The following is a 13,546-nucleotide window of genomic DNA, read 5'->3' as shown; positions in this document are numbered from 1 at the left end:
CAGTGATGGAGCTGATCCTGCCCCTCTGCTCTGCTCTGGTGAGTCCCCCCCTTGCAGCACTGGGGGCAGTTCTGGTGTCCTCAACATCAACAGGACATGGAACTGTTGGAACAAGGCCTGAGGAGGCCACGAGGATGCTCAGGGGCTGGAGCAGCTCCCATAGGAGCCAGGCTGGGAACATTGGGGCTGTTCAGCCTGGAGAAGCTGCGTGGAGAGCTCAGAGCAGCTTCCAGTGTCTGAAGGGGGCTACAAGGATGCTGGTGAGGGACTCTTCATTAGGGACTGTAGGGATAGGACAAGGGGTAACGGGTTCAAACTTAAACAGGGGAAGTTGAGATTGGATCTAAGGAAGGAATTCTTCCCTGTGAGGGTGCTGAGCACTGGAATGGGTTGGGCAGGGAGGTTGTGAATGCTCCATCCCTGGCAGTGTTCAAGGCCAGGCTGGGCAGAGCCTTGGGTGCCATGGTTTAGTGTGAGGTGTCCCTGCCCATGGCAGGGGGGGTGGATCTGGATGATCTTAAGGTCCTTTCCAACCCTAACTAGTCTATGATTCTACCCCAGCATGCCTCCGCTGCTCCCATCCCTCCATCACCCACAAGGACCTACATTCCTGCATCACCTCTTCTCCCCCATCCCTAGGCAGGCACAGGACTTGTAACCCCATGGAGCCGGTTGGTGCGCTGCCCGCGCTCCCGTGGTGCTGTCACCACCGCCTTGGAAGACACCAATAATTTATTGAAATAAATACAGGTAAAAACCCAAGAGCCTCAGGGTTCAAACACTACCGCACGCCGGGTACATTTCCTCTACGCTCGTGGCAGAAGCATGGTGATACACTGAGGTTTTGGCACGTGAGCCTTTGCCAAGTCCGGAGCAGACTGGGATGGGAGGTGGAGGCTCCCTGCTTGGCACACGTTGGGCGTTGCTGTAGGAAGGAGTCCGGGTTCAGGAGGATTTCGTTCGTCTTTTGTAAGAGTGGATTTCATTTTGCTCTAAACCAAACCAGGTTAAACCCCAAGTCCACGCTGGTGAAGCGGAGGGGAGGCTCTGCTCTGGCACAGCCCTCCAGAAGCAAAGGCTGCTCTCACAGAGCAACCCCGGCACCCCCAGGGCTGCCCAGGGAAAGCAGCCTGGATCCCCGGCCGAGAGCCGCCTTCTCCACGCCAGGGCTGGCTGGTCCCAGCTCCAAACTGGCACCCAGGTGCCCTCGGGGACAGCAGTGTGGATGCTCCACAAACCTCCTTCCTCTGCCGGGGCCGCCCCAGCTGCGCCTGTCCTCGGCTGCCACAGTTCTCCGGGGCCACTCCGGGAGCACAGAGGATGGCAGTCAAGCAGGGAATCCAGTCAACGATACAAGGGGAGAGTCGTCAGCTCGCACCGGCTCTCGACGCTCATGTTTCCACTACTCGAATGAGAGGCAGCGGCTTGGGGCCTGTCACCCGTTTGCTGCAAGAGAGAAAGGGGTTGTTCAGCCAGAGGAACCCGGGGGGAAACTGGGCTTCCAGCAGAGCGTGAAGGCCAGGATGAGACAAAGGCTGCAGATGAAGCTGCTGAGCAGCCGGGCTGGAGGGAACGTGCTCCCCACATACCTGCTCACGTACTCGGACTTGGAGCGCGGCCGGGAGCTGTGCCCGCCCCGGCTCACCTGCTTCTCGATCAAGTGCTCGATGCGGTCGTGCATCTCCAGGTTCTGCAAGAGATGGAGCCTCTGTCAGTGACAGGGACCGGGGGCTGGGCGTGCTGCAGGCACTCACACTGGGCAGGGATTGCTCCAGGACAGGCTCTTGCAAAGGGGTGGCTCTTTCATGAGGGCAATGAAATGCAGCCCTGCATAAGGGCAGCTCCCTGGAGAGCACAGAATGAAACCCAGCAGCACGCAAGCTCTCTCACTGGATTTGGGCTTCCCCCCCCCCACCCATGCAGCAATCAGCCAGTCACTGAGGAGGGAAGGACATGCCACAAATGCAGATGCAGAAGCTGCTTTCCTCCAGAAAAGAAGAGAGGTTTGACACTGTTACGATGCCAGAGGCTGCAATTCAACCCCAGTGCCTGACATGCACATGCTCAGCTGCAGCTTTGGAAACGGGAGGGGTTTTGCCGCCAGATGATGTTTGATGAGATTACTCTGCCATCGGCTGGAGCTCAGAGCTGCTCCAGCAGCCCTGGCTGCACAGGGAACCAACACAGCAGCCTGGGAAGCAGCACAGCCCTGGGGCTGCAGAGGGCACATTCCCCTCTGTGGAGCCAGCAATGGACTCTGCTTGCCAGAGCAAAGCTGGTCTGTGAGAGGATCTGAGCTTGGAGCAGACCCTGGGCACCAACCCTCTGAGCCCTTCTAAGACGCACCTCAGCCTCCAAGTAAGCAACTCGCTCCTTGAGCTCCTGGATGACGGCGTCTTTGGCCTGAATCACGGTTTTGGAGTTCTGGAGCTGTAACAAACAAGTTCACAGTGGCTGAAAACCCAAAGAATGGCCTGCGAGGGAGGGCAGCTTGGAGGGCACCCTCCTGCCTCTGAACACCCACGACATCTGCTGCGAGGTCTGCATAAAAACCAGTCCAGAAAAGCCTCAAATTAAGCCTCAGGATTAAGCCCCAGGTGAGGGAGCCTCTGCTCAGAGCCCAGTTTAACTCTTGCAGCAGGGTGCACAGTGCTCCTGTTCCACTCCTCCTACCCCATCCCCAGCCCAGTGCCAGTCCCTTTGGTTTGCACAAGGGGTTAACCCCACGAAGCAGCACCCTTTGCCCCCCCAGGGCTCTCCCCATCCTCCCGCAGCCTCGGACCTGCTCGATCATCTGCCGCACTTTGCGCTGCTGGCTCTTCAGCATGTCATCCAGGTGGTGGATCTTCTCCCGCAGCATGGCCACCTCCTTCTCCAGCTGCGCTGACCTGCATGGAGGACAGGACAAGGGTCCAGGAGCGTCACATGGCTCCCAGAACAGGAGCAGCACCCACCCAGCTATGCCCAGAGCAGCTCTTCATCACCCAGCTCTCCTCTACAGGCTGGCAGTGTTTTGACTAGACAAGGTAAGGAGAAGCAGAGACAAAACCTATTCAAGCAGGAGCCACAGAGACTAGCAACCACAGACTGCAGGGACACAGGAACATCAGGAAGAGTCAGGCCACAAACAAGGCCTTCCAGAAACAAGCCACTGCCAATGAGCCCCTGGAGCACCGGGATACCGGCTGAGCGGAACGCATCCGACAGCACAGGGACAATCGGCTGCTCCAGATGCTCCCAGGGCATCGCCCCGAGCTCCCAACCCGCAGCGGGGCTGCAAGAGGCCCCTGGGCCGAGGCCGGAGCCGCGGCTCCCTGGGAGCAAAGCAGCCCCGCAGGAGGCACTGGGGATTAGTCAGCGCTGGGAGCAGGGCGCTGTTTTGCAAGGCAGAGAGCGAGCACGCCCTGCGCAGGAATGTGCAGTCATGCCCCAGCGAGCTGACACCCCGACCCTGCGGCGTGGGCCGGCGCTGCACTTGGCAGCCGAGCCCCAGGCCAAGCCTCACCGGTCTTGTTGGGCGAGCTTGTCCCCCTCCACGCTCCGCAGCCGCGCCAGCTCGGCTTCGCCTTCTTTCATCTTCAGCAGCAAGGTCCTGTGCTCCTGCGGCAGAGCGAGAGGCTGAGACGCACGCAGGGGACGAGGCAGCACAAGTCCCTCGGCCGCCGCTTGTTCCACGTTACGTTGACATGAGACAGGCAGACAAATGCAGCCACAGTGACCAGCAGCGGCTGTCCCACTCCTTCCTCCCCAGGGTACAGGCAAGGCACCAGCCCAGCTCCTTCCCTGCTGTCAGGGAATGCAGCCCGAGATGGCTCTGTGCTCAAACTGCACTGTTAGATTTATGTCTCTAATAGGATTATGAGCAGACCACAGCTCAACTAAAACAATATGATCAAGGCTGGAGGTTGTGCTAACACCCCCATGAGAAGAACCAGTGTCTGTCTAGACTGCGCTTGTCTCCAGGATAACCTGGAAGAGTTTGCACAGACCGACCAGATCTTCTAGACCCAAGAAATGCAAGTCTAAATCAGCAAGAGCCTGTTCCCAGCCATTCCCAGCCACTGGCTTTGCCCAACTGCCAGGTTAAACCTGGGAAGTCAAAGCCTCTGCATGGTGGGTACCCTGCAGGGGGGGGGTCTGCTTGAGCACTGCCAAACTCATCACCACCACCAGCCCTTCCCATTCCTCCCCCAGCAGAGCAGGACCACCCACCAGCCCCACCACAGCTCTGGGGTCGGTACCTTCTCCATCCCTGCCAGCAGTCTCTGCAGCTCATCCACCTGCACCTCCTTCTCCACCACACTCCTCTCTGCTCTCCGCAGGGCAGAGCTCGTCTGCTCCGCTTCCTCCTGGTACTGTGAGACCGTCCTCTGCAAGTAGCACAGAGACACCTTTAGCCCGGGCACCGGAGCCCTGTACTGAGCCACGGAGCCCTGGCAGGCAGGGTTTGGTGAAGGCAGCTGGGTGTCCTTAGCAAAGAGCCCGACGTGGCTCAGAGAGGAGAGCTTCAGAAAGCTCCCCAGCTTCAAAGCACTTCAAAGGACTGAGCCTTGCAATAAAGGCTCCTCAGACACAGGAGGTTCACCCTCAGCCACATGCATGCTAGGGCCGGTTGCAGGCTCAAGGAACCGGCCTTGGCAGCCCCATGAGAGGGGATGAGGGTGTCCCTATGGGTCCCACCACAGGCGGAGAGCAGGCTCAGGCCACAAGAGAGCATCGGGGCAGTGGTGGCAGGATCAACAAGTGCCAAACCCCATCCCAGGATCTCCATCCAGGCTCAGAGCCTGCAGCCAGCACTGCAGCTGACCCAAGGCCCCAAAAATGCCACCGAATCACACAACTTCCTGCACACAGGCACAGACGTCCTCAGGGTATGGGCAGCCATGCCTGCAGCAGAGGAAGCGGTCCCTGCTCAAACCCACTTCCCAGCGGATGCTGTCCCCCATCCCGCTGTGAGAATCCCCTCAGGGTGGCCAGGACCAGTTTGGTCTGCAGGACAGGATGTGAGCTGGGATGTCACCACTGCCACCAGCACTTGGAGCACTGGTGTGACGCGCCAGGCCCAGCCCATCCGGGACATGAGCAGGCACCAGAAAACACACTGCTGGGGACCATTAATCACCAGGGCTGAGGGAGGGAAGTGAATGCAGCAGCTTCATCAGCACCAGGCAGGGGCTGAGGTGACCCACATGATGGGCTGCTGCCTCCTCCACAGCAAACAGCCCCATAAGGGAAGAGGCTGAGCCCCATGAGAGACCACAATGGCTGGAACCACAGGCATGGCCCCCACTGATGCCCAGTCCCCACAAACTGCCCCCCCCTCCTGCACCAATGCCTATGGTGGGAAAAGCTCTGCTTTTCAACTGGGAAAGCAGCGTTTGTATGTTCAGCCCCCTCAGCGAGGCCGTTTGCTGGGGTCTGGCCAGGGTGGGTTTGAACCAAGAAACTCGTGTGTCCATGCAGCTCCTCGCGCTTCCAGAAAGGGGGAAACCTCCAAACCCAAGTAAAGCAGAGCAGAGCAGTGTGTGGGCACCTCGAAGGCTTTCCTTTCCAATTGGTGCTGCTTCTCAGCCTCCTGCAGTTTGGTGAAGAGCCTCTTTGCCGTCTGCCGGATCTTCTCCACATCTTCACCTGAGTAGTCATCCTCTTCCTGCAGAGGCAATAACAGGATGGGATGAGCAGTTGGGAGGTACCGGGGAGCCCTCCCTCCACCCTGATGTGGGCAGTGCTGGTGGTGGCAAAGCTTGGAACATCCCTTCTCAGCTTGAAGAAAGCCGAAAGGCGCCGCTGTCCTCACCTCCCACACACGAGGCAGCTTCCAGCCCTCAAGATAATGCGCACAGTATCCTTTGGTTGCCTTCCAAGCCCTGTTTGCAGGATGCCACCCTGATCTGTGCTTGGGCAACCTGAAACCCCGCAACGTGAACCGAGTCCATGGCAACCCAGCCCAAAGGCCCAGCCCAGAGAGCCTGCTGCAGCAGGGACAGACAGAGCTGGAGGAACATTTACCAGGATTCCCATCACCCTCCTGCTAAAAAGCTCTTGGGTACAGAGGTTTTAAACCCCATTATGCACATTATTGCCCTGCTAGAGCTGCTCTTTATTGCTGATCTGACCCTGGGAAAGCCCAGAGTTTGCTGCCCGAGCACCTGATCCTGTGCTGCACAGCTCCAAAGTTACCCACAAACAGCAAACTTTAGCCTTGAAATCCAGCCCTGCAGCTCCATACCTGCTCCCAGGAGTCAGCCTGCAGCCTCTCGGGGTACAGCCAGCTCCCATTCTGCTCTTCCAGCACCACCTGCATGAACAGAGGACAGATGGAGAGGGATGCATGGCCGGCTGGGCCCGCCGCGTGCAGCCGCATGCAGAGAGCTGGCTCTGGGCACCAAAGGGGGTTCTGCAAAGGAGCATGCAGCAGAGCATGTGCCAGCCAACGCGTTCTGCTCACTGACTCCTCACTAGTGCTAGTGCAAGGGGTTGAGTTTTGCCTGTGAACGCTGCCAACACGGCTCCCGTTCACCGTGATCTTTAAGGCCCCTTCTATCACGGCCTGGACCCAAAGATGACATCTCTTTAATAGGTCAAAGTCATTTAATGCCCGAGAAATGCTCCCGTTACCTGTGTGTGCTGTTTATCTCCTTGTCTGTTCTCAAGTTTACTACTTAAGTCTTCCCGCAGCTTCTTCAAAGAACTTCTAGCCTGGCAAAGGCAAGTCAATTTAGCTTGATCTGCATGAACAGTGTCACCCAGTCTAACAGAGACCAAACGCAGGCACCACGGCCACAAAGGGTGCCCGGTGCCAGTCTGCATCCTCCAGTCTCACTACAGCCATGCCTGCGAGCAGCATGGCCCTGGCAGGTACAGTCCTCACTGCCCTCATTCTGCCCATCATGGGCAGAAGAATAAAAGAGAGGAAAGCAAAAGCAGCAGCCTGGAAATGCCGCTGATTCTTCATGGTTTACTCATCGATTCCCCCTCTCGAGTGCTGCAAAGCCCCTCTCTGCACCCCAGCTCCCTCTCTGCTGCGCTGCAGGACGCCGACAAGTACAGTCTTGACTCGCAGCTACTCGAATTAGTCAGAGCAAGCGAGGCAGAGGAATGATTTACAGGATTTACAGCAAACGCTGCCCCAGCACTGTTCAAAGAACAACTTTCTCAAAGCTTTAGCAGCACAGTTTCATCCCTACCCCTTGGGTTCAAGGGCCCAAGGTGCTGGGGCAAAGCAGTTTGCCTGAGACCAGCAGCAGGGCATGGAGAGAGCACAACGTGCACTCTCAGGTCAGCAATCCGTGACTTGAATACAGCTGGATCAAGACATTCCCCAGGGTTTTTACACCACATCCCAGTGCAGGGCACTTCTCTTGGATGCAGGCAGACTGGTACCACGACTTACTGGTTTTAGCTTATTCTCTGGGTTTCACATGCAGGATTAAGTCGTGCTGCACGGTTACACTGCTTCAGCTATTCTGATAGGGCCATGAACAGCCTCTGCAGCCAGGCAAGGTCTAAGTCCCGCTCAACTACTGCTAAGAGGCCTTTTTAAAACCCAGCCCGTTTCCATCTGAGCTGTGGGGAGCTATGGGAAGGCTCAGATCAGAAGAGCTGAAGCCGAAGCCCCAGGAGTGGGAAGGATCACGCAGAAACAGTGCAGCATCCAGGTGGCATCAAGATCAGGTCTGATAAGGTGAGCAACACCCCGGAGGCTGCAGGAGGCAACGGGAGCAGGCTGTTTTCTTCCGGGGAGGGGGGGAAATCCTATGTTTTGGCATAGGAGTTGGAAGGATGACATGGAAGATACGGAGGCTGCTTTGCCAGATCTGCCCCTCTCTGCTCCCGAGGGGGGCTCAGCACAGCACAGTCCCCGTCCCCCGTCCCCCCCCCCGGAACAACAAAACCAAATCTCATGATTTTTGCTCCCTTTTTTGCTTGTTTTTCAGGCCAAGCTGCCCAGACCAGAACATGCCCCAACCGCTGCCGTGCCTCGCAAGCAGCTCTGAAGAAACAACATCCCCACGAGGAGCAGAGGAAAGGGTTAATCTCCCCAGAGCCTCATCATCCAGTTTACTTTGGGAGATGAGACATTCCAAAGAAACTACCTTTTAACAAGAGGCTCCGGTTGTGCCGCACCCAAGCATGCAGGGGACAGCCTTGGGGGAAAGTCATCGCGCAATTCTCTTCAAATTCAGTCCATATAGCAGAGCAATTAGTCAGGCTGAATTAATTTATGGTGCTTGATTAGACTACTGCCCTGTGCAGGCAAGTCAACAAACAGGAGGGTTCAGCTCCGCTGCCAGTTTGCCAATGCGGTTGGGGCTCAGCCGGGGCTCGGGTGCCGCAGCAGGCAATGGGGATCCCTGTGGAACACCCTGGGGGAAGCAGAGCAACCCCGACCCCACTGCAAGCACCCCCACGGCTGCAGCAGTGGCACAAACCAGAGCTACTACCTCTTGGATGTAACGAACTTCAGTCTTGAGCTGGTTGACGTGCTCCTCGTGGTTCACGCTGCCCTCAGCCCGTGCCTTGAGATAAACCTGCGCAGGAGAGATGGTAGCAGTGGGTCAGAGCGTCCTGGGGCTGCCAGCCCAGGAATACCAGCAGCAAGCCCAGCTCCGGGCTCTCCAGCATCCCCCCGAGCCACCCGGACACGCTGCGGAGCTTTTACCCACCTAACTTCAGACAAAACCTATTTTCCAGCTCCATTTATGAAACAAGTAGCCAGGCTGCCAAGGACTTTACCTTGATGATCTCCTCATCACCATCATTGGATTTGATACACTCGGAGGCCAGGGAGTGACCGTTGCTGGATCTGTTGGCCACCATGGCAAAGGCTTTTCCCACCGGCTGCAGACAGAAGCACGGAGAGGTGAGACTGGCTGGAACGGTTCGCCCGGCTCCAGGCAAATGAGCACCGGGCACTGTCGCAGGGGAACGCGGCACCGAGCACGGCCTCGGGAGCCAGCACCAAGCATGGAACAGACCAGGAGGTGAGTTCCCCACTTCACAAAGCATAAAGTGACCAAGCCCCCCTCTGAGGTTAACTCAAACCTGTGTGAGACCCACCTTCTGCTTGGTGATCTGTTCGCGCCTGTCACCCGGGAGGTCATTGGGCAGAGTCAGCCTCAGCACCTTCACGCTCTCCTAAAACAAGAAGCAGGGTTTATGCTTTATTCAGCTTTAAATGTGGATCCCTTAAAAGTCCGGTTGTGGCCAGCACAAGCCAAGAGCCAGGTCGGCATCGCTACGGATGCAGGATGAGCTGCCTTCCCCCTCACTTTGAGCTGCACAGTGACACTGGGATTGGAATGAGTAACAGCAAGCGCACGACGACTGCATTCATCAGAGCCAGCAGGGCCCAGAGGAGCTGTGGCCCAGCCAAGGCTGAGGTAATGCCAACGGGCTGGAAAAGTGATTGCCAGGCTCGGTTTTGTGCATGTTCTCCTCTGCCAGGAGATACAGCCCTCATCCGTCACTGCAGCCGCTGCGGCAGGGCCAATGCACGGTGCTTAGTACCAGCCATGGCAAAGGGTGGAAGCAGCCATTCCCAGCCTGCACACCGGGACCGTGCCAGATTCATCCTTCTCGCTGCCCTACCACAACAGCCATGAGCCCTATGGCTCTGCCTGTGCCCTGCTGGCATAGCCTTGGCACAGCACAGCCCAGCAAGACACCACAGGGCATCCATGCAGACTCCAGCCAGGACCCTGTTTGTCTTCAGCACTTAACTGCTCACCCAAAGCCTTCCCCTTCCTCCCACTTCAGCCACAACCAGCCCCGTGCACAGCTCAGCGAGCTCTCAGGGAGCATGCAAAGAGTCCTAGAGCAGTGCGCAGACACCCAGAACGACTCCATGATGTTGCCCATTCTCCATCTCCAGCTTAACACCGGGACCACACACCCACAGCACCACACGCTCCCCTTCCCCATACAGACCTCACTGGTGCCCAGGCTGCTGTCACTCATGGTCCCTATTAAACAGGTCCGGGCAGCAGGAACTGTTTGGTGCCGCAGCAGGCTCTCGAGCAGCAGCACCGCGGAGCCGGAGTAGGTGCCGGGCGCCCGCCCCTCGCCACACCTCGGCCACGTCAGCCTCCTGCTCTCCAAAAGCAACATCAAGGTATTTGTGCCTCCCGCTTCCAAGCGCTCCCCGCGCCATCCAAGTCTCAACAAGCCATCTGTTTGTTTCCAAACTGTTTTGTATACGTTGCTCACGCAAATGCCGGCTCCTGGGAACTGAGGAGCCCTCCCACAGATCCCAAAGGCATCATCAGACCCCTTTTCACTGCTGTGAACAGAAACCTCGCTCGCACCCTGCTTGCGCTCAGCCGCCGCATCATTTAACCAGATCCTTCTCTGCAAACTTTACTCCAGGGAACGTTTTCTTTGGCAAGACCCATGAAGTTGGAAACTCTGGTCAGGAAAACCTGATCCTTGGTTGTGGGAAGGTGCAAGAAGCACTCAGGGCTTCACAGCAGGGAAAGCGGCTGCACACAAAGCACCTCTGCGTACCCAAATCGAAGGGGGCACAGGATAAGGCCAGGGGGTGGGAGCACAGAGCAGCCCCATCCGCAGCAGGGCGGGAGCCTTGGCACGGCAGAGCCGCCGGCAGCTCCTCGGCCCTTTCACGCGCCCTCACTCGCAGCTTTGTTTACAAGCGTCAGGATCTGCTGTTCCCCGTCCCGTCAAGCCCAGGCAAGGGCAGGAGGCTGCCAGGGAATCGCTCGCCCGGGGAAGATCCGCTGCGATAAGAACCAAGCACCAGCCCATTGCCATCCCTGCAGCCAAAGCTGCCCAGAGCCGGCACGCGGGTGCTCTTCCCTTCCAGCAGACCCCAAGAAAACCGGCTCCTGGGTAAAACCCACCGTGGAGCCGCCGCCAACTGGCTGCGGCAGGAAGCAAAGAGCAGCCGGTGGCTTCCCAGCCAGCACCGACACCACCAAACCTCGGCTCACACAACCAGGAAACCTCCCATGCAAATGCAAAGGCTCCGGCACCTCCATCCTCCCATGCCGGGGGAGGCAGAGGGTGGCGAGGCCGGAGCTGGATGCTCAAGGTTCTCTCCATGGAGGAAACCAGCCCCTCGGTGTGGGGAACTCCATGGAGGAGGCCGGTGCAGGAGGTGGAAGCCACAGCCGGGTTGAGCCAACCCATCCCTGCTTGTTTGTCTGCAGCAGCCCCGGCTGCAGGGACCGGGCAGGGACACGTCCCTGGGCTCATCAACACCCACACGGTTGTTCTGGGGCTTTGTTCTTGCCATCCCACATACAAAGTCTTATCAGCTCCTTGCTGGGGTCCAGGAATAGGAGCTCCTCTGCCATAACACCAGAGCAGCCCAGAAGGATGCTGTGGATAACACAAGCAGCCGTCCCACTCCAAAGGGATGAATTTGGCCCTATCCCTCTCCTTCTCCTCCTGGTTGGCGTTAAACCTGCTCTGCCAACGCTCACCTCCAGCTCACAGCCCCAGAGCAGAAATGGCAGCAAGTGCCAGGCCCTCTCCTTTATGCTCCAGGGAAGGCTCCAGTTTTGCACCATGGCCGGTACTGGGATGTGCCTTGCACTCATCTCCTGCTTGGAAAAACCCCACCTCAGATGGAAAATGCTGCCTCACACCCAGCCTGGCACCCTGAAAGCTGCTCCCGCCTGGCAGCTCGTGGCTGTGGCTTTTACCACCAGCCTTGGGAATTCCCTGCGGTGGCTAGGTCTGGGCCATGGCTTTGCTCCCACCCAGTGCCCTTTGGGAGGCGTTCCCAACATCCCAGCTGCCCTTTGGGTCCAACCGTCCAACAAGAGCCGGGTCCCCTGGCCATGAGAGCGAGCAGGATTGGCAAGGCAGCAGACAGGTGGGTTTTCAGGGACACCAAAGCTGATTTTAGAGCTTTTGGACTACTTTGCATCCTCCAAGCCAAGAAAAACCCATTTGGGAAAAGCTGGGCTGGGGCGAAAGGCACCAACTCCACTCCTGGGAAAGGGGGAAGCCCTCAAATCCCAACCTTATCCTAGCAGCGCCGTCCGAGGACCCACAAACGACAACCCCGACGCCGGCGTTTTGCAACCATGGGTGCCCCATCCATCCATCAGTCCTGACTGCTCAATGGGAACAGGCCTGACCTGACCCAGAGGGTATCGCTGAGGATCAGCAGCCAACAGCTCCGGCGCTTGGAGCTCGCTGGCGTTATGGAGGCGCTTATCACCCTAATAACCCATTAGCCAAACGAGCCCAACTCTGCAATCGCTCCTTATAAGGCCGGGAGAGCTGTGGGGAATTAGGGCTCTCCAGAGGAGACTCAGAGCTGAGTCACCCGGCGGGGCTGAGCCGGGAGCCGCACTGGGGCAGGAGCCGAGCACCAGCGCGGTTCTGCCGCCGCCTTCGGGGATCCCTCCAGTTGCCGAAACAGGAGCAAAAGCCTGAACTGCCCTCGGGCCGCAGGTGGCTTCGGCCCCTTGATGCGGCCATGGCGGTGGCATCGGCACTGGGCTGGCGTTCGGGTGCTGCCAGCCCCACCCAGGGCCCGTCCTCGCAGCGATGGGGGAACCAGCGAACACGGAGGAAGAACACGGGGCCCGGCCGTAACCGAGCACGGCAGCACCAGGACAGACCTGGAGCCAGCAGCTCCCAGCACCATGGCCCCGGAAGGTGCTCGACGGGCGCGATACCCCAAACCCCACGTTACCCAGGGACAGCCGCTGGCCGGGAGCCCCCCATAAGCACATTAGGGAGCCCGACAGCGATGCTGTGGTGTCCGCAGTGTGCTCCGCCGCCCGCCCCGGTTGGGTCCACCCGAGCCCCCAGGGAAGGGGCAGGCAGCAGACCCCCACAGAGCCCCCACAGACCGGGACCCCCCAGGGGAACCCCTCGGGGTGGCCGGAGGACAGGGAGGGAGGTAAAGGGAGGAGCAGGAGGTGCCGGGGGGGGGTTCGGGTCTCGTCTCACCGGACTCTCGCCGTGGGGCCGCACGTCCAGCACCGCGCACCAGCCCCGCACCCCGTTCATGGCCCCGCCGCGACTGCTCGCACCCGCCGCCGCCGCGCCTTATGGATGGCCCCGCCCCTCCGAGGACACGCCCACCGTGACACGCCCCTTAAACCACGCCCATCTCCGCTAGCCACGCCCCTTTCCATTTAACCACGCCCCGAGTGCTTGGCCACGCCCCCTCGCCGTGGGACCGTGACCGGGCACCGTGAGCCGGGCCAAAGGCAATCAAAGCTGTGCCAAAACCATCCCAAAGGCAACCCAAAGCCAAGCCAAAGCTGTGCCAAAGCCATCCCAAAGCCACATCAAGCTCTGCCAAGCCCCAGCCGGGCTCTGCCAAACCAAGCCGGTGTGTGCCCGGCAGTGCCAAGTGGCAGGATTCTGCACTGAGCTGTGCCCAGCTGTGCTGTGGTGCCCAAAACTGCACCAGGATTTGCTTCCCCTTTGCTTGAGGGAGGTGCTGGCAGGAGGTATCGGGGTGCTGCCACCCAGCCGCCCACCATAATCAGGCCCAGTGGGTGCTGTGACCCCTTGCCTGTGCCAGGGCCAGTGTCCCTGTGCCAGGGCTGGCAGCCTG

At 59.0% G+C, this 13,546-nt stretch overlaps 1 protein-coding gene across 2 annotated transcripts; it reads right to left on the bottom strand.

The window, feature by feature from the left end:
- Positions 1–714: 714 nt before the first annotated feature.
- TUFT1 (tuftelin 1) lies at positions 715–11,912 on the bottom strand. Of its 2 annotated transcripts, XM_034071040.1 has the most exons (13): positions 9,931–11,912; positions 9,061–9,138; positions 8,737–8,841; positions 8,445–8,531; positions 6,619–6,699; positions 6,230–6,298; positions 5,534–5,650; positions 4,242–4,370; positions 3,506–3,600; positions 2,783–2,888; positions 2,347–2,430; positions 1,590–1,690; positions 715–1,446 (listed from the first exon to the last, which is right to left on the bottom strand). In XM_034071040.1, the coding sequence occupies exons 1-13, from the start codon at positions 10,108–10,110 to the stop codon at positions 1,392–1,394; spliced, it is 1,287 nt and encodes a 428-aa protein (XP_033926931.1). In that variant the 5' UTR covers positions 10,111–11,912; the 3' UTR covers positions 715–1,391. The 2 variants fall into 2 exon arrangements, with proteins under 2 accessions (XP_033926931.1, XP_033926932.1); XM_034071041.1 differs by lacking the exon at positions 6,619–6,699 and having other exon boundaries at positions 9,931–11,908.
- Positions 11,913–13,546: the final 1,634 nt, after the last annotated feature.

The sequence above is a fragment of the Melopsittacus undulatus genome, chromosome 20 (genome assembly GCF_012275295.1).
Source record: "Melopsittacus undulatus isolate bMelUnd1 chromosome 20, bMelUnd1.mat.Z, whole genome shotgun sequence".
NCBI classification, from domain to species: domain Eukaryota; kingdom Metazoa; phylum Chordata; class Aves; order Psittaciformes; family Psittaculidae; genus Melopsittacus; species Melopsittacus undulatus.
This window is presented reverse-complemented; position numbering and strand designations above follow the sequence as displayed.